At 53.8% G+C, this 19,737-nt stretch overlaps 1 protein-coding gene across 1 annotated transcript in view; it reads left to right on the top strand.

Moving 5' to 3' along the window:
- Positions 1-19,737, top strand: part of LOC100905050 (sal-like protein 1) — a 63,442-nt gene that overhangs the window by 36,799 nt on the left and 6,906 nt on the right. Inside the window, exon 2 of the mRNA XM_029111697.1 lies at positions 7,444-7,524. Coding sequence (XP_028967530.1) covers positions 7,444-7,524 — 81 coding nt within the window. The remainder of the gene's footprint in view (positions 1-7,443; positions 7,525-19,737) is intronic.

Genomic DNA, 19,737 nt, shown 5'->3' with positions numbered 1-19,737 from the left:
GTGTCGCTAGAGCCTCGCTGTCGGGCACCCTGGGACGGACAGATTGGCCAAGAGCGACAGGGGCTACTCGTTGAGCGGAGTTTTCAACAGATACTCTCGTGACCAACAATGAGTCGCCAGTGTCACTCGCTCAGTCAGTGCGCTTCTCGGCCGTCTTCTCACTCGTTCGGCTATCACCCGCATGTCAGAGGGCATTCCAATAAGGGCGCTATCGGAGCGGGGGCCGATATCTACCGCTGTGTATATCGGCCGCTCACCTCCGCTGGAACGAAAGACCATCATCCAGATCTCGAGAGCACAGTGCCGGGAGAGAAGACGCAAGGACGAGCGGGCGGACGGATGGACCGACAGACAGGTGGACAGACCAAGAGCCAGATGGACCGACTATCCACCCGCAAGCCCGCTCACCCGCCTGCCGACTGTCTGTTCGTCTGTCGGCCCGCTCCCGCCCGCAGACCTTTGTTCCCTAAGAACAAAAACAGGGAGCGCTCCTATATCCTACAATAACAAAAATAATCTCTCTTGTTAATAAGCAACAAAAATAGACGATTTCTTCGGCGTTCCGAGCTCTCGGCTCTCCCGTGTGTCCCCGCGCCTACGTATCGGTCGGGGTCTTATTCCCAGAGTTGGTCCTCCTTGCTGGTTGCGATGCGAGAGCGGCCTTCTCCTTCGATCGCTGCTGCTGCTGCTGTTCCTCAAAGGGACTTCTGTGATTTGGATTAAGTCGGCCGGACAAGCTCCGGCATCCTCCCTCGACTCTTTGCCGACCCGGGTCTAAACGCCCGCACAGAGCCGCGTGGCAGCATCGAGTTCCTTATTTCCCCCTATTCATCCATCCAGCCGTCTATGCGACCGACCGTCCGTCCGTCTCTCTGTCGATAGGAGAAATAGACGAATCGTGGGGAAGATATTGGCGTAAGAAGCCTACATCGCTACGTCTGTGATCCCCGTGGATAATCCAAGCCATCATTGCGCTGCTCGTGATTCCAAATTGATTGGTCGGTGACGATTCGGATTAGGAGACGCTTGCCAAACACACAGATGAATGATGTCGGTCGCTTCGTCTTCCAATATGTGTAGCCACCGGGATGGCCCCATCCTTCTTACCTACTGTGTGTCCTAGAACGCGGTACAATCATCAGGCGCACGATGATGATCATCGCCATCGTTTCTTTCTTGTTTGATTCCTAAACGGTGTGTTTAGGGTATCCGGCCGACGCATGCCGTCCCTGTTTACGACTGCCGAGCGGGTCGGGTCGAGTCGCCCCGGTCGATGTCTCAGTTACGGTAGAACGTGCGCGGCTCCGAGCACGCTAACTGCGGCTCGGTGGTGTTGGCGGCAGCATTGCCATCGGGTCGCTAATGTCTGTATCGGTAACTGCAGTGTTCAGACTCATATCTCTATATATAGAGAGCGGTTGCTCGGGTGGATGGTTGGTCGGTCCTAGTGGTTAAACAATGGAAATCTATCTCTGCGATCCTGGGTCCGTCATCTGGCGATGCGAGCGTTTCTCCTACTCTCGAAGTAGGGAAGAAGCAAAGAAGAATGAACACGGGGAAAATGAACATCCACAACTGTGCCGACTAGCCACTGCGCCAGCATTAGCACTGCTCTGACTCGGGCAGAGCCTTCGACACCGGTGAACCCTACGGATCATGATGATGATCATGACTACGATGATGATGATGCGGCAACATTTGATGGCTTCGGCTTCTAGCTCTCTGTCGAGACCGTCGCGGTAGCATTGTCGATCCTGAATCGATAGACGGAGTCGACAGAGAATCAAACCCTCCTAGCTCAGAGATGCCAAGAGCGCAAATATGAGATCGAGTATGCGAGCGACCGGTGGAAGCCCTTGAACACAGGGTCTGAACCCTATCTACCGGCCAATGACAATTGGTGATTCGTGTTTCGGCTTGATTGACTCGAAAAACGATCACGATCTCGAGCAACAGATAGCGAGCCGGCTCGCTGATCGAATATCGCCGCCGTTTCTCAATGGAAGAAGCTTGCCTTCTAGCCACAGCGATCTCGTAGTGATCTCGGCGGCGCTCTTTATCGCGGATGGCTATCGAGCTCGCGTCCTGTGGTCCTTATTTTCCACAAACAAACGTAGCCCAGCAACATTGGGCGACCTTTGAATCGGGAAAAGTTACGTCTCTGGGTATTCGTTTCTAGGAATCCGTTCGAATCTTCCCATTGGCAGTCCCGCGGATCAAACTTAATCCTTAGTTTCCTGAGTTAATTTATTCATACCTGTTCCACTATCAGTGATGTATCCACGACCCACGAGCTCAGAGCTCAGAAACATTGCTGCGCATGGCGAACTTGTACGAAAGCGTTCACAAGAAAGGGATAAATAGATGAATTGCATTTAGCTGAGTGACTGCTTGGCTGGGAGAACGATGCCAACAGTCAGAGGATGATTCAAGGAAGAATATCTCCGTTTCAAAGGCTGTTCGTTCCTTGCTGAACAATGGTTTCGAGTCGAGTGGCCCAGCGGCTTCAGCGATGGCGGCGGCTCAGGCAGCAGCAGCAGCACCAATAGCTAGGCCAGAATTCTTCGGGTAAACAACAGGTCTTTTTCCGTTGCGTTTCGTGCATGTCGAGCGAATTTGCGGGAGGTCCGCCAACCTCTGGCACTTTCCGATCGGTCCCGGAGATCGCCAGGAGTTCGTGTAAGCTCATCTCCTCGCTGGAAGGCGCTCAATTTCGAGCGGGGAGGCCTTGACTTTTGCGGCAAATCTCCCGCTCCAAGGCGTCTCTAGTTGATGCTCCTCCATGACGCGGACTCCCCGACGCTGTAGTGATGTCTCACCGGAGAAGCCCGTTGGTCTCTAGACGGATCGTTCTGGGTCGGTTATGTGGTATGAGATAGTTTGTGCTGATGCTGCTGTTGCAGCAGCAGTCGAAGAGTCGGAATCCCGGGTAATATGCCGAGCGAGAAGATAAAACGAAAGTCTCTGTTCTTTTACTGCTATGATCTGATTAAGATTAGAAAAGAAAGAGTGAGCACCAGCAGCGGCGCCAACATCATCAGCAGCCGCAAACGAACGGCCCAATGAATGGATGAATGAATGAACGAACGAACGACCGACCGAATGACTGAATGGAAGGATGGATGGATGGATAGGGAGGAGACAAAACTCAAGACAATGCTTTTGTCCCTTTTCTCGAGGTTGCGTCGCCAGCTACATTTTTCGTCCTTCCCGGTTAGTTTACCCTCGGCCGTTCGTCTACTCGAGTCTTAGGTTTCCGGCTGTGAGCACCCATGCCGTTTGAAGGGTGGAATCTGATTCGAAACCTTGGGAAAAAGAGCCGCTCGGAAATCTACGTATCGGAAAGAAGGTGATGCCAGCGCTGAAGTCGGAGGTGATTGAATCCCATTCACAGTTTTGCCTCTCAGATGTTTCAAATTTCATTAGACGCTCGTTTGTGCTGTTGGAAACTTCTGGCCAGACAGTGTTTGTGTTGAGTTGCTTGATAGAGACCTCTCTACGCCTTCCAAATGGTTTCTACACCAGCCGCGGCTATGTTGATGAAACTATGCTGTCGTGTCAGTCGCGCACATATTTGAGAAGACTGGAAGCTGCCGCAATGGTTCTTTCAAAAAGAGACGACGACAACGACAACCGAGAGGAACAGCTTTCATCTCCTCCACCTCAAACAATGCCCCATCATCAAGCGCGGCGCTGTTGTCGTCGTCGCTGTCGACTGAGCCGGGACCAGGCTCGGGACCCAGAAGAGACCGAGCGGCTGACCGACGGGCCTGCCGGCCACCCGGCCGGTGGGCACTTTCTGCTGCCACCCTCGGTGTCGAATCTTCTCTGCAATGAGCGCTGATTCTGACATTTGCTTTTGTTTTACATTCGGCTGGCATTTGTGAAACAGTCGAAAAAACCACTCAAACTCTTCAACCTTCAGTGATTGAGCTCTGAGGGTTGAACTGGAAGTGGGTCAAGCCTCGTCCGTGCGACCAAAGGTCCTGAGACGCGACCCCGTTCCTCTATCAGCGAAAGACATACGAGAATCGCTTCTGAAAATGAACTTGCATCGATCCTATATCATCTATGTGATTGATATCAGCTTGGAAATGGTCTCGAGACAAACGTTGAGAAACACCGCGCGGAGTGCGTCGAACTTATTGTCGAGTCGCCTGTTGTCGTGGCATCGGCGGAGGGGCTCTAGCTATGATGAGGTTGACACGTTGTCACCTTACCAACACTAGCATGACTAGCGTCGCCGCCGCCACCGCCGCTGCTGACACCAACACCACCCGCGGTAGCACGCGCGCGGTGGTGGCAGAAGAATGATTCTAGCCGCGGCGGCTGCTGCTTTCTATTTTTAGTGTTCCACAGTAGAAAGGAGAGCTCGGAAATATGACGGAGAACAATGGTGTCCTTCTATGTGATCGATATATGACAAGCAACCGACCGACGTAGACTACGACAACGGCGACAACGACGACAAAGGTGAAGGAGAAGCTCTGGGGGAGAGACCACCGAGCAGTGGAGCACGCGCGACCGAATACAAAATTGTGACAGCCGAGAGAGACAGCGAGCTCGCCTGCTCGATAATTTTCCTCGATAATCGGTATCGTGACCCTTTTCCTGCCGGTCCCGTAGCGCCGAGGTGGCGTTCAGAGCGTATTCCCCATTCCGAGCTGGAAAGCAATAAGAGCGGATACCGATGCGACATTTAGGAGAAAATGATGGTTCGTGGTTTGTCTGCCATCAGTTCGTTTGTCAAGTGGCAGGTCGGACCTGAAGCTTGCTTCGCTCGAATGCAGTGTGCGAACGTTGATTGGGCTCAGCGGAGGGTCCAGTCCGAGGTGCTTATTCTCCTTTTTCTCTCCATAAATCTTTGCTCATAGAAATTCGGCCGCGAACGCGTTGTGGCCTTTGTTTTGTACAAGAATCTCGGTAGTCCGTCGCGCTTGCTTGCTTGCTAGACGGCTGGCCGTCCGACTGGGTTTATGGCTAGTGAGACTGCAGACGGTCCGGCAGCAGGTTGGCCAAAAGGCTGGCTGGCATTCGAAGATTCAGGAAGGAAGGGGGAAGAAAGAAGGAAAGACAACTACCAGCATGCATCCAGGCCGCGCGCGACAGATACTCGGATACCGTCGGAAGGGCGGACGGACGAACGAACGAACGGACCGCTAGACTGGCCGACAAACGGACAGACGGTGGTAGGAAGGCAAGCAACAACTGAAATGAATGTCGACGATTAGGACTCAGAACACGACTACACTATGGGGAAGAAACTCTCAGCGTTCAATCACTTTGTTCGGTTTGTTTGGTCGCTCGCTCGCCCGCCGCCTCTTCACTCGAAGTCGCTTGTCGCCAGATCCGAAACTGCCACAACAGATTGCCGCCATCCGCGAATCTTGGCCTCGTCTACACTACATCGATCGTCTGAACTCGCAAGCAGAGATTTGATGAAAAATCCCCAGTGGAAAAACGCACTCAGAAATCCTTGGAATCATGCACAATTGGCCGAACCAAGCGATATGCTCGAAGAGTCACGCTCGGATGCTCGCGCCGCGTTATATTTAGTCAGGGAGTCGGTCAAACACTCAGTCAAATCAGTCGGGCAGGCAGACCGACGATCAGCCTTTTGCCGGGCAGTCATTCTGTCGGTGGTCAGTCACTACGTTATCAGTCAGCTCGTCCTCCGTTCCGATGGCTGATCGGCGTGCACTGCTCTATGAGAAGTGCGAATCGAGAAACGAACCCGCCCCAAGACCGACGGAGGAACTCGGATGCCAAGAAGCAAATTTTTAATTAGAGAAGGAATCAACCAATGAACGGAGGAACGAATGCACCAAAGGGCGACAGAGCGGTGACAATTAAATCTGAAGGAGACGCCTCATTTAGCGCCAAGATTGAAAATGGATTCTTCGTTCGTTTTCTCAAGAAGCGCTCAACCGACTCAAGAACCTGATCAAAGCAAAGTTTATCTCATTTGTCGAGCTCCCGCACCGCTCTCGCCGTGTCTGGCGATGGGAAAATGCGAAGCTCGTGTTTCTGAAGGAGCATCGACAGCCATCTCCAGGAGCCGAATGAAGGGTATATTCCGACGAATCAGACGTTTTCACGTTCTGGATGTGACCGTCCGACTACGAGCGAGATCTAAAAGTTCCCGTAGCAGCGACGCCTCGTCCAGTTTCCCACAACACACCCGATCAGCATCGAATCCTGAATCGGGTTTCGTTTTCCGGCACACCTGACATTCCATTTGTTGAGTAAGAACGAACACCGAGGGGAACCTTCGACCGAGAATCGACGTCTCGACCAGTCTCGTTCTCTCGAAAAGAAAAGAGACATCCGAGGATTCATAGAGAGATCCCCGACGATGAGGCATCCCTCGAGCAAGAAAAAAATGTACGTCGCCGGATTGTGGTGTGGTCTCGTGTGGTTGGTATTTGATGCAGTTGGAGCTTTTTTAATGAAGCCACAATCGACCTAAACAAACTGATTCCGCCGCTTCGGCCGTCGCAGGAGAGACATATTTCATAGCGATTCGACAGAACACTCGCCGCGCGGCGGGGGTCGCGTAGAACTTTTTTAGAGAGTGCAACTTTTCTCGCTCGATGTCACTCGCGCGGTTGCCTATCCTTCCGTGTGTGGCTTACGCTTGTTTTTTTCTTGCTTCATTTTGAGTTTTTTTTAGGGCTGCTGTGGTTTTTCTCCGAAGGTGTGCGAGCTCTCTAATAGGCCGCAAAAGGTGGCGGATTTCTTTCGGTTTGAGCGAGCGCGGCTGTTGCTGTGTGTTTTCTGTAAAATGAAGAAATATGAGAGGCACGATGGATAGAGAGGAGAGATGTTGCCCCATCTTCGCCCCAGGCTGGCCGGCGGCTCGTCGCCGCCGCTCCGAATCGGAAATATTTTTTACAACCCCAGGTCTCAATTTGGATTTATTTGCGAGAAAAAAATAGACTCTCTCACGAACAAAGCACCGAACAGGCCTAAGCTGCCTCGAGGGGCATCTGGGAGGAAGTGACTTTCGCCGCCACCGCCGCGCCGCTGTTACAGCCGTTTATGCTAGCACGGCTCGAATAAAACTTTAGGTAGAGGAGGAATCGAAGCCATAAGACTGTAGTCGGCGCTCGAGCATTGTAAGCGTATCAAGCGTTCGAGTTTGACGATTTCATCGAATATCTGCTAGTCGGAAATTATGTCAGCGCTTTTCGCCGCTTGAGCTCATGCTTCACTCCTCTGTCTGATGAATTGGACAAATGCTTCCCCTCGTGAAATCGAATGAGAGTCGCATTTCACCATGGTTGAGGAAACTCGATCCTTGATTTCATCGCTCCATAGATTTTCACCGTTGACGAAAAGTAAGGCAGAATGATCGTCACCGAGAGGACCGAGGTTCTCGCCTTGGAAAAGCGCAATGATTTGAACGATTGGAACTGACCCGGATTTCTTCCGTCCTTCCAGAGCTGAGCCTACTCAACCAAAATAACTCAGGACATCTCTCTGATGATGGAACGGCGATCTCCGAACTGTCATACAAGACCAGTAAGTGCTAGGATACGATCGAAGATGCTTAGAATGCTCTATGCACGTGTGAGAATGCAAGACATCACGAGCTGATACGAACAGCCGGGAAACGTGGGGAAATCGAAAAGCGCTTGTCTGCACTTTGCGATCGGAGAATTGAAAGGGCTGGCGATGGGCTCTCGAGGCGCGTAACTCCGATTCGGTGTCGGAACTTGGGAATCGATCTGGTTCTTCTAAGAGAAATTTTCGAGTAAAAGCAAAGAGGCGTTGGCGGGAAGCAATGCGCGAAGTTTCTTTGAGCATTGTTCCTTTTGCGGCTTTTTGATCTATTGTTTCGCCGTGCTTGTTTCCAACCAAAACAAGCGGCAGGGACGTTGGTCAGGGTGGCTCCGGGACGACAACGCTAAACAATCCGTTCATCTGCCTATCCGTTCGTCTGGGCGACCGACGCGACGTGAGTCCGTCAGTCCATCCATTCCATGAGAGATAGCCGGGGACATTCAGCAGACGTTGCGACCGACGGACGATCGTGATTTCACCGGCTGCTCGACCGACCGCCGCGAACGGCGCTATATCAACAATTCAAATTTAAAAGCCAAAGTAGCGTATTGCTTTTGAGGAATTGTCGTCAAGTTGGGATTGTTGAGAATTTCCTTCATTCAAGCGAGCCCAGCGATGTCGCCGCATGATCATGACGACGATCATGGCGATGAAAAGGAAGATACGCTGCAGGCACACATTTGAAGTTCAGCACTCCCCGGTATTGTTTCGTGAACTGATCCCATTCTGGTGACATTAAAGTTCGGCTTCGAGTTCCTCTTCCCATTCGCCGTTCATCGTCGTCTCCTTCTTTTTTCTCTCAATTCCCGTCGAATAATCGTGAAACAATGATGAGGAGACGGACACCGCGACAACGACGACAGCGGTTGACCGCGATGAAGGATCATGGTTCGCCGTTGTTTCGCGATTCATTTTTTCTCTATTCTGTTCATCTCGTTCTGAGGTCTCGGATTGTTCCTCAAACGATGTTGACAACCTCGTGATCTTCCCCAGTGCCCGTGGGCTCAGATATGCGCTGCGTACCGTCCGGAACGGAGCATTGTTGCCGAGGACCCGAGAACTGCGTCTGTTAGCGAGCCGACACGACGGAAGAAAATGAAACAACGAAAGGAAGCGAGATATTTGTGGGAAATTCCAATCGGATTAGAAATAGAAGTGAAGCGGTAGTTGTCGCTCATCGGAGTCCTCGCGAGGTCCCTGGTGAGCTCTCTTCCTGATACGAGTCATAGCGCCGGTCGGTACACGACCGAAAATTCCGGATCGGAGCAGGGCCCCGGAGAGAGAAAACGGAGCGGAATATGGATATCAGAGATGTCGGCCGAGCAATGATCCTTTTCCACGGAGCTTTCAAAAACGCTGCCGGGTTTCGCTGCTGTCAGCCAACAATGAGAATACGTGCGGTCCGAGAGATTTACGCGGTGGATCCGATAACCCATTGGGCACCGCGTAGAACGAAAAGTCGGAACCGATACGCTGCGATTCAAGAAACCGATATGAGGCTTGGGAATATTGAGTCCGGATCGGAAATTCTCAATGAAGATTCCGGAGCAGATGAAATTATTGTCGGTGTCGAACAGACTGCTCTTGGAGTGCCGGATCATCCGATGAGCAATGGGCACTATCGCCGATGTTCTCTAGCAGCGATTCTTTGCTCTCATCGGCTAACTAGACGATCGCAAAAATGCCGCGAACAGAAACAGGCCCGGCGCTTTTCAAGGGCTCAGATATTCATGGAGCACTGGAACCCTATTCCATCAATACTAGGGAAAAGTGTTCTCGATCTTCCGATTATGACTCCGAAGCGTTTGAGCTGTCAGTCTCAATTTCACGCAGCTTCGAAGCGTTTGCGCGCTATTTCGGACTCTTGGAGATCTTCGGACTGACTGCCAACACCGAAAATCGCGGGGAACCAGCCCTACCCCGAGGGATCTCTAGTCGAGGGTATCCGAATTCTCCATGAGAATCCCCCGTGAAGAAAGGTCGATTCTACAGAATCATGAATCAATGGATACCAATCAATGGAAATTCTGAATGGCTGATAGAAAGTTCCCTTATATACAGGATTTCGAAGTGATGGAATTATTCTTCGTTCGAAATGTCGGTAGACAACACCACAGCGACGGGTCTCCGGAAATCTATCGAGCATGTAACCATTTTGTCTTCTCGGCTATATTGCCTCTGGCTTGGCCCAGGCCGACGAATTGTATAAATACACGTTTAGTGTAAATAGTGGAAAACGTTTCCAAAAAGCTTTTGTCTTCGCTTTCAAATATGGAAATCGGCAGCGCAAACTCGTAAACGGTCGATTCGTCGAGCCCCGTGTTTTGACTTCCTGAATCTGTGTTGAGCCGAGCGGGCAGTAAACCGGAACAATATCAATATCTCTAAGATCGATACCGATCCAACAATCTCGTTCTCCCCTGAGCTCTCGGGACATTTCTGCTCGATCGAGGCTCATTATCGAAATTCATCGAATCGACCCATTCGGAACGGTACTGTCCTTGGAAACGACGGACTGAGAACGTCCTGTTCCGCAGTCGAATGAATTGAGGGGTAAAATTTCCGGACACTCTATCCGCGATCCATGATCGAGACGGCATCCGAGACAGAAGTTGCGTATGATCGAGGTATCCTCGGTCGGAACAATACTGACCATCTCAGTGGCTGTCTCTTGTCTTGAACGTTGATTCGTTTGCCCCTCCTCCGTCGACTCCTTCGTTCGTGCGAGTGAGTGTATGCGGAGGGCGAAGTGGGGCAGGCACAGCGTGGAGCGGGGCTCATCTGGATTCCATCCATGGATTCATCTCAACCCGCATACAGCAGCAGCCAGCTCGGAGCAGGATCGAGATGGAACGAAGCAAGAATAGGAAGCGGCCGCTGCGGCGGCACCGGCAGTGGTGGTAGCGGCGGCGGCGGCGGTGGCAGGAGTAGTGCGCGCATGTATGATAATACCATCGAGACCGAGACCAAGGGAGAGCCAATCAAAGCGCGTATGCCCTCTCACTCGTCCCCCGGTCCCTCTTCCAACTCATCCGACCCAGCCCTCTCTTCCTCACGAGCAAGTCCCCGACCGAGCGCCGACGGACTGTGAGGGCGCGGAGGGGGCAAGAAATGGGGGCCGAATAATCCCTGTTAATTCAGCTACCGAGAGAAGAAGAGAGAGCGAAAGAATGAGCGACCGAGTGCGTCTGCCGGTCGTCAGTTCATGCGTCTCTGGCTGTCGGCCCGTACGTCTGTCCGTCCATACGTTAGTCCGTCTGGACGAGCGACGGCCGGGCTAAATATGCACCCTTCACTTTGGAACAATGATTGTCAGCTGAGCGGCGCAAAGTATTCTGTCGAAAGAGATCCGAACCTGAATGAGGTCGGGAGAAGAAGGATGTATCACTGCCGGAGAGGGTTGACGTCGCGTTGACGAGCGGTTTCAAATTACTTACGAAAGCGAACGAACTCTGAGATTCCATTGCGGACCTCGAACCGATGCGCCCTCCGTTGTGAGCGAGAGATATCATAATCATTGAATAGACCATGGGAGTTTCCCGCACTCCCATCCGTTCCCCTTCCGGAAGGGGAAGCTCCGGTGGTTCGTCTGTGTGCCGTGAAGCACGAGGGTTGAGACCTCGCTCGAGATCAGGTGAGCGAGCCGTAAAACGAAACCGACAATCAGCTTCGTGCGGATAACGCTGTTGGTTCAAGCTATTCCATGGCTCCCAGCTTTATCTTGTGGGGGGGGGCACCGATAATGTCAGCCGTTTTCTTTCGCAGTTTTGGAGCTGAGGAGCCAAGGAAAAGGGTGACTACCAGGGAGGGGGGACGGCGTCTTTTTCAAGGGACTGAGTGAGCCACGGCCTGCGAGGGCTCGGTAGGGTGGGTGGGTGGTTGGATGTGTGGTCGTTGGGTTGCTTGGCTTGCTCCAGCTTTCTCGAGCTTGGGGCCGAGCGCCCGCAACCTAGTCAGCGAACGAAACAAAAGGGCAAACGCACAGCGAGCGAGGAACGGCGACCGACCGAAGGAAGGAAGACACGAAGGCAGGCGGCGGAGGGCGGACGAGCGCGCGCGCGAGCGAGCGAAGAGGGAGTGCGAGAGGGAAACGAGAGGCAAAGAGGGAGCATACATTTTCCATACATATATGAGGGAGCTCCAGTGAAAGAGGGAGCGAAAGGAACAACCGCTACTTGAGAAGGAAGGCAAGCAGACCGGCCGAAGGACCGACCGACGGGCCGACAGCCAAGCAGCCAGGCAGGAAGGAAGTATGGAAAGAAGGGAGGCAGCAGTCAGCAGGGAAAGAGGGAGGGCCGCAAAACGGAAAGGGCCAAATTAATGACGAGGTCGATTTAAAGTTTTTAGCGAGAGAGAGAATCAAAGCAGGCGAGCCGGCGAACGAACGAACGAATGAGCGAACGAGCGAGAAAGAGAGAGCATCGCTGGCTTCGAGAAGCTGGAGGCTCGGTATGGAGGAGGGGTTTCGCGATGGAGGAAAACTCGAGCAAGGGGAAGCGACAACGGGGAATGGTGCCAGGCCGGTCGGTCGGCCGACGGGCTGGCTTGCTGGCAAGCAAGCAGGCAAGCTTAATAGGGGGTTATGAGGAGGGCGGACAGAAGGGCCTCGACGGAGGGTGGGAAGGGGGCAGCTTTAGCCAGTCAGCCATCCGGCCGCGATGGAAGGAGAATAGGACGAGAGGAAGGGAACCCGCACTTTTCCACGGGGGAGGGGGTGGCAGCTCGCTCGCTCGCTTGCTTAGTGGGTTGGTCGGCCGTATGGCTGGTTGGAGGGGACAGGTGATGAGGATTCGGGGACCCATCGCTGCATAATTCACGGTAGCGTCGACGATGGCGGCGGCGGCGGTGGAGCGGCTCACTAGTCGGCTTTCGTCGCCGGTCGGGAAGAGAGACATCTGCAATCAGAGCGATCTGAAATTGCGCATCTCTGAGGAGCATTCTGCGCGGATACCCTAGCGACGAAGCGGGGATCTTAGCTTTCCCCTCGCGTACTCGGATGAATGCGTTCTCTCGAGCTCCCCAATGACTCCACCGATTGGTCGATCGGACGGGCGTGACCACGTTTTTCCGGAGCGCAATATTTCCGCCGTGCGATAGGTCTGTCGACGTTCTGAAGAGGCGTTCCGAGCGGGCGAATCTCTATGCCTTCGGGAGAGGAACTCCTTCGAGAGCTCAGGTCCATTCGATGTGATTCGCGAACTTTCCGATGCTACACCCGAGGAGTACACTATCGTCTATTATTTCATTTCAACCACGGCAAGCTCTTCCGAGAAACTGCTTTCATCCGCTCCGGGGTTTTATTCCTCTTCCGTGCTCTCCATCCATAGCCTCGTCTGCGATGCCTTCAATCCTTCGTTCACAAGGGAGAGACTGGAATCAAAGACGAACGGAGACGAAGACAACTCTCTGAAAGGAACGGGACATCGGGGAAGCGAGATAGACGTCGAATCAAAAAGGGAAGGATCGAAGCAAGAGACACAGAAATATATACTGGCGACAGAAGAAGAGGAACAGCATGACAGCCCAATACTTTCCATATAAATGAACCGATTCAGAGATATCCGTTCCGACCCCAGTGCTCTGAGCCTGTCCCCCGAACATCTCTGGTTCCCGAAAGCGAGAGCGTGTGGAACATCATTCCACGGAAAAAGCAAACCCCATGTGAAGCCAAAGGAATCGACCGGATGTGATTCCCTGCTGCAAGCGATGTGATTCGAGTGGAGTTCAGGCGAAAGCGCTCCTCGCACGAGGTAGCTCGAGTTGACGATCCGCGGATGAGTTTCAAAGTGGATGAGTTATATAGGAACAGAACTCTCCGCTGGAATCTTTTCTGCTGCTGCAGCTTTGTTCATGTCGTCTTCTTCCTGTTAACGTCTCGAAATGCGTGGCGTTCCTGCGCACGTCTCGTATTCTACGGAATAAGCCGTGACAGTCGCGTTGCAGTCAGTCGATCCGACGGCGAACGAGCAGCCGCCTTTTAGTCAGCATAGCACGGCGGGCATACCATAGCAGGCAGTGGAAGAGGGCGCTACGTATGCGTATGAGATGTGTATGCTATATGGGAGGACCGGGATGTCAGGCGGGGAAGGGGGAGTGTGGGGGGGCAGTGCGCAGCGCGTAGGGAAGCGGAGCGGGATAGGGAGCCGGCGGCGGCGCCGCCACCGTCGGAGCCGCGCGATGGAAGGGCCGAGTCGGGAGCGAGGAAAGGGGACGGACCGGCGGCGGGCAGGCTGGGGACAGAGAGAAGCGGGAGCGAGAGAGGAAACGCCGCCGCCGCCGACGTCGGAGAGGGCCCTATGCACAATATATGGAAATATATTCCATTTTGCATATCCCTCGCTAGCTGGATAGGCGCGCCGCCATGCAGCCAGCCTTGGCTCGTGGGTCGTTCGCTCACTCACTTCGCTCCGCTGCAGAAAACTTCCCTCTCCCGACGCACGGAGCTCCTCCCACCAAGAATCGCTCTTCATCTTCCATTGTTCCCCGTATGCCCCCTCTTCCATACTCCTAGGCTTGTCCTCTTATTTCCTTGGCGCCCCTCGAGTTCGGAAGCCCCTTCCCCCTCCGATCCCTCCCAGGGGGCACTGACTCCCTTTCCCGAAGCGCCGCTGCAGAAGCCCGTTCTCATTTCGCTTTCGAAATTCTTCATTACGTCGAGCGACAAATCTCGTCATTACTTACCCTGGTGAGCGGGAAAAAATACGCCTGAGCCGTTCTCAGTACAGCCTGGAACTTTCTCGCGCAATTTCTCCCGCGGGTCACGTGGATGGACAGTCTCACTGGCAGGCGGGCGAGCAGGCGCGGGAATAGCCACATCGTTGATTGGATCTGCGACGTAATATTCCCCCATCAGCGTACGATCACTGAATTTTGCGAGATCGCGGGCCTTGAATCGAAGTTTCAGAATCCAGTTTCCCAGCTAAAATATCAACTATCCTTTTAGTCTCCGAGAGCCGAAGTCAAGCGAACGACGATCCCCGGAGACAACACTCCCTGGAGCACTAATAGTCGAGAAATTCGGAGATCGGACGCTCCGAGGCTCTGGAGGTTTGATCCTCAGAAAGTCGCCAGCTCGCCGCGCCTCCTCACTGGTTTGATGTTCAGTGATTTCCAGCGTTTGTGGATTCGCGAGCTTTCGAAACCGCTGCTGCTGCTGCTGCACGGTCCATCTCTCTTCGTCTATGTTCAGCCAGTCAACCGGGTAGCCGGCGAGCCCGCCGCCAGCCATCTAGCTATTTGGCTTGCCAACGATTGACTGAGTGAGCGAAGCGAGCCCTGAGTCAACATCCATAGAGGCAAGCAAGCGAGCGGGCCGGTCGGCGAGCGTCTGGGCAGCGGGAAGGCCGGTTAACGGACGGGAAGGCAAACGAGTGGCAAACTCGCTCCCGTATATCTCATATGCGCATACCCTTCAAAGTTAATTATACTGAGCGAACGAGCCGGCCGACCGGCCATGCGAGCGGTCGACCACGGAGCTCAGCAAGCCACCAGTACAGAGAGCAAGGAGCCACGATTGTATGAGGATTACCAAAGGATCACAAAAGATCGAGTTCGGGCTCCGCCGTCGAGGCCGATAGCAGGTCACCGAATATCAGAATGTATTTATTTTTTGCTCCATGGCCATCGAGACGCGCGGACTCCGGAACTAGATCGCTGGATTTGAGAGTGACAGCGTTCTCTGGTGGGTGGCTTGCTTGCCCCTCCTCCTTCGAGGCTTCGCTGAGCGAAATATGGAGTCGCCGCCAGATCACACCGTCTCAATCGCGATATGGTGCGCGAGAGCGGGATACGATACGATCATAGCGGCCGAAAATCACAAGGATGGCCTGCGTATGCCCGAGCTGTCTCCCAGCCGCCTGGGGTGTACGGAGCCGCGTGGTCCGGACGATCCGGAGCGCTCTCCGGATAAACCGATGTGTACCGAGCTTGGGCAGAGCGGGCACTTATCTCCGACGTCGAAGGTCCGAACGGAACTTGGTCGAACGAGTGCTGTTTCTTCGGTCGGTCGGTCTGGCTCGCCGCCGATATGAAGAGAGAGAGCGAGCGCGTTGACTGCAACACTTCTGTGCGTAATAGCGACTCCGTGTAGCTCGAGGATTACGTCGACGGCGTCGTAAAACGTCAACACTACTTCCGTAATAATACAAGTTCCGGAAGGCTCTCAAGCAAAGCTGTTGTGTTAGGGTTGTTATTGTTGTTCGAGCCGCTGGCTTGTGGAGGTGCTACCGACTGACTGACTGACTGACTGAGACCGCTACAGCTGGCTCAGAGGCTTACGACATTTTTTTCCGAGAACAGCTCTATATGAGCAGAGCTCCCGAGGAGACGACGAGGGGCATATGAAATGCTTGCTGGAGAAGCAAAATATGACATGGGGCGAACGGGCGGAGGAGGAACACATCATGCATCGAGGTGGGAGGGGCCAAGCCTGCTTCAACTCACACCCTACCGAGCGAAATATGAGGAAAACTCGTTATAATGCCCTCGAGTTCCCCACAGGCGAGCCGCTCCCCGCGGAGATATTCCGCTGCATTATGCGATACCCGTTTATGGGGAGGACTTTTCAGTGAGCAGTCGTGCTCATGGCGTTCTCACCGACATGGCGGACACTGTCCGCAAAAATGGATTTGAATATATTCCGAAAAAAATCGCCGATACGAGGAAAGGTTCTTCGAGGGATGGAAAAATAACTCCTAGCCTGACTTGGCGATTATTCTCTGCCTGAAGAGATCTTACTCCCGGGGAGCTCTGGGAGCGAACTGGATCCTGGAGAGCTTCCAAGAACTGCGATCGCAATACGAGAGTTTGCCGTGCTGCTTGGTACTCATGTGCGTGATCTCCGAGTTGGAACTCCTGCACCTCTTCTAGTTTTTCGGCTATTCCGAGTCTTTCTTGCAGTTTCATTCTCGTTCCGGTGTGCATTTGCGAGATGGGAGTCGGGACGGACGGACGGACGGACGGACGGACTGACTGACTGGATGGGCGCTCGCTCGCTGGCTGGCTCACTTCGGTGTTCTTCTTTCGTTCCCTCGTCGCCTGTCTGCTTTTCCTTTTGCCGGGCGGCTGGCTGGCGGGCGGGCGGGCGGGAGAGCAGCCATCTTTCAATATCCCCTCCGTGCTCCATGGTTCGTTCTCCCCGATCCATTGCAGTGCAGTTTTGTTCCCTTTCCTCGTCTCCTTTTTCCTTTCTGCTCCCATTTCATAAACACTCTCTTCCTCGTAGTCCTTCTCTTCTTCATCTTCGTCCTGCTCGGAGCCCACCACCACCGCTATCACCGCCATAGTTACCACAGCTACCGCCAGCGCAGCGGTGTCCCTTCCGCAAGGACCGTCGTCGACCCTCGTCGGCGTTCCCTCACTCCGATCTTTTGTCGTGGGGACCATTAGGGGACCGAATGGGGCTCGCGGAGGTATCATCGGGGGAACCGCGGCAATCGGCCTGGGAGAAAGCGGCGGAAGTGTGGGGGCGATCGAGAGTAATAGTGACTCCTCAGACACCGACCTGTGTCCTCGAATTTCGACCGGGGCTCGGCTCGCAGGTATATCGATTCGGGATTCGCCGCTGTCCAGCCGTAAACTCACCGAGAATCACTTCTGGCAGACTGCTCCATCGCGAAGATCTCCATTCTTGTCGAGAGGGGTACTGGCTCTCCGCGTCGGCACCGACGTTTCCCTCAACGCGAAACTCATCTCTCTGCTTCGCTCTGAGTGAACCGCGTAAACGTGCGCCGTCTTGTGGAGTTTAAATGGGGGAGCGGAGGAGGGCAGAGCATAGAGCCAGCTCCGCAATCGGAGTTTGCAGGAAGATGGCGAATGGCCATGCAACTCTTCGAGACAGGTCCTCCCGGAGTCCGGTGGAGGGCCGTCCGCTCACTTGCGCATTCTGCCGAGCCTCCCAGAGAGTTCCCCTCGAGCTCCTGAACGAAAGACAGAGGAGTCGATAAAGCTCCTGGGGAGGCTTAGTCTCACTATATGAGGTCCCTGAGCTGTAATTGAGAGATTTTGATGGGCGACACCGTTTGCCGCCTATAAGGTCAAGCGACAGAAAGGCTGAAATTCTAGAGGAAATTATCCTATCTCCCGATGATCACCGCCGCCAGCTGTGACACGTCGTAAAGCAATTCTATCCATGGATGTTCTGTACGCCGGCCGGCTCACTCACCGAATTGTTCCCCGTTTTGAATATAACTCGCAGATTGTGCGCTGTCTGTGCACGCAAGACAGACTTACGTACGCGATCGGACAAGCGACCAAACGACCGGACGGACGGAGGGCCGGACCTTATCGCGCCGCAGTCATCAGTCATAGGCCGGCTTTGCTAGCGTGGTCTCCGTGTGTCGTAAACTGTGCTGTTCAACAAACGGGCATACGGCGGGTCGGTCGGTCGGAGGCACAGACGGATCCTCGACCAGCCGAGTATCCAGCTGGACAACTCCCGGGCCTGAGCCCGAGACGATCGATTGATGACAGGCACATATTATCATCGTCGGCATGACTCATTGGAAAATGTCGATTTCCAAGTAATAAATTGATGGCGGAATCACGACGGCCTTTCTGACGCACCATTCGATCCACGCTCATTGGGAGCTCCAGCGCGGTGTGCCTATTCTCGATGGAGGGAGAGCCGCGTCGCGGACATGATCGCCGCCTACGTCGGATTTCCGGAAAGAGGCCGCCGTGTGGGTGGTTTGCCTGTCGCTTGGCAAGTGTCTGCCTCAACGCATGGCTGACTACATGGCAATTCGAGTTCAGGATGGCGCTACGCGATCGATGAGCGCCTTCGTCGTCTGTACCTCCGACTGAGCTTCGGATATCGTCACGATCGGATCGGACGCGACGACATCTCTCGTTGAGGGGCAGAAGTGGAACCACACGCTTCGTATTGGGAGCCATATCGGAGACGCAGCCGGCGCGGATCATTTCTGAATGTAGTCCGAGATCCGGCTGAGTTCCGGAAAAATTTCCGAGAAAAAGCTCGGGATAGGTTCGACTGGAAGCTCTGCTCTCGCAGGCGGCGGGAACGTCGAGAGGAAGTTGTGAAAAAATACGTTTTCCTTGTCCTGCTGGCTCTGTGCAGCTATCGGACCAGACTTTTGGCTTTCATTGAACATCGGCCGCTTCATTGAGGCCTCCGGAGGCCGTCGCGAGATGTCGTAATAAAATTTTATACAATTTGAAGATAATCCTGAGAGTCTTCGTTGGCTTCGTGGTCGTTGTGGTCGACGCGATGCCTGTCGCCAACGTCGGATCCGACAGCGAGAGTGCTTAAGAGACCGAAAAGGGAAAGCCGAGCAACGCTTCCTCAACCAAAGCTCGGCGGGGTTGAGGTCTAAACGAGGCTGGCCGAATTCCCTTATCAGTATCGTATGGCCTCTTCGGGCAGAAGAGCAAGGCACGGCAGATGTGACAGCGGGTAAAACTTAAAAGCGGTCGAAGACCGCCTAAAAAAAAGATAACTGGGACAGAAATTATGTGACTTTTGAAGCGACGCCCTCTGGTCACCATCCCCGTTCGTTCGTCGGTCGACAGACCTCTCGAGCGCCCAGAGCGCTCGCCTTCAATAGGAGCCGAGTACCTGATAATCGCGAGCACGGAATACACACAGTCTCGGATTAAGGAGAGATATGTCCTACATGTTGCTCTGAAAACTCAGAGTCCAATTAGGACAAGCTGAGTCGAACATGTGGATGGGCCATCCCACGCGCTCCCTGAACTTCACATTGCAATTCCATTTCGATAAACTCCATAAATTCATAGACAGTGACAGCAACAGCTTTCAGACTAATGTATCTGAGTTTCGCTCTCATGGGTCCCGCAGAAACTGCCGCCGGCTGGTTTCTTACCGCTTGCGCCGCACGATTCATTTCGACCGGAATCCGAATTTCGGACTCGACAAAAAAATTCGAATCCCTTCCTATATCGGTGCCAGCGGTGGTGCTCTTATCGAGATGCACAGCGGCTCGGGACCTTTCGCTCTTAAATCAGCCGGCGGCGGCGGCTGCATTAAGTGCCGAAAGGTTCGTCGCCGAGCGCGCAACAGAGGAAGAGGCAGACGGAGCGGGAAAGCAGAATAAAACGAAGCAAGAATCAGTGTGCTGTTAACGGATGAGCTCTCTCATGGTCAGATGCGTTACGTTTGTCGTTATCTCCGGCCCGCCTAGTGGTGGGGCC

The sequence above is a fragment of the Galendromus occidentalis genome, unplaced genomic scaffold (assembly GCF_000255335.2).
Source record: "Galendromus occidentalis unplaced genomic scaffold, Mocc_1.1 scf7180000077460, whole genome shotgun sequence".
Lineage (NCBI taxonomy): Eukaryota > Metazoa > Arthropoda > Arachnida > Mesostigmata > Phytoseiidae > Galendromus > Galendromus occidentalis.
This window is presented reverse-complemented; position numbering and strand designations above follow the sequence as displayed.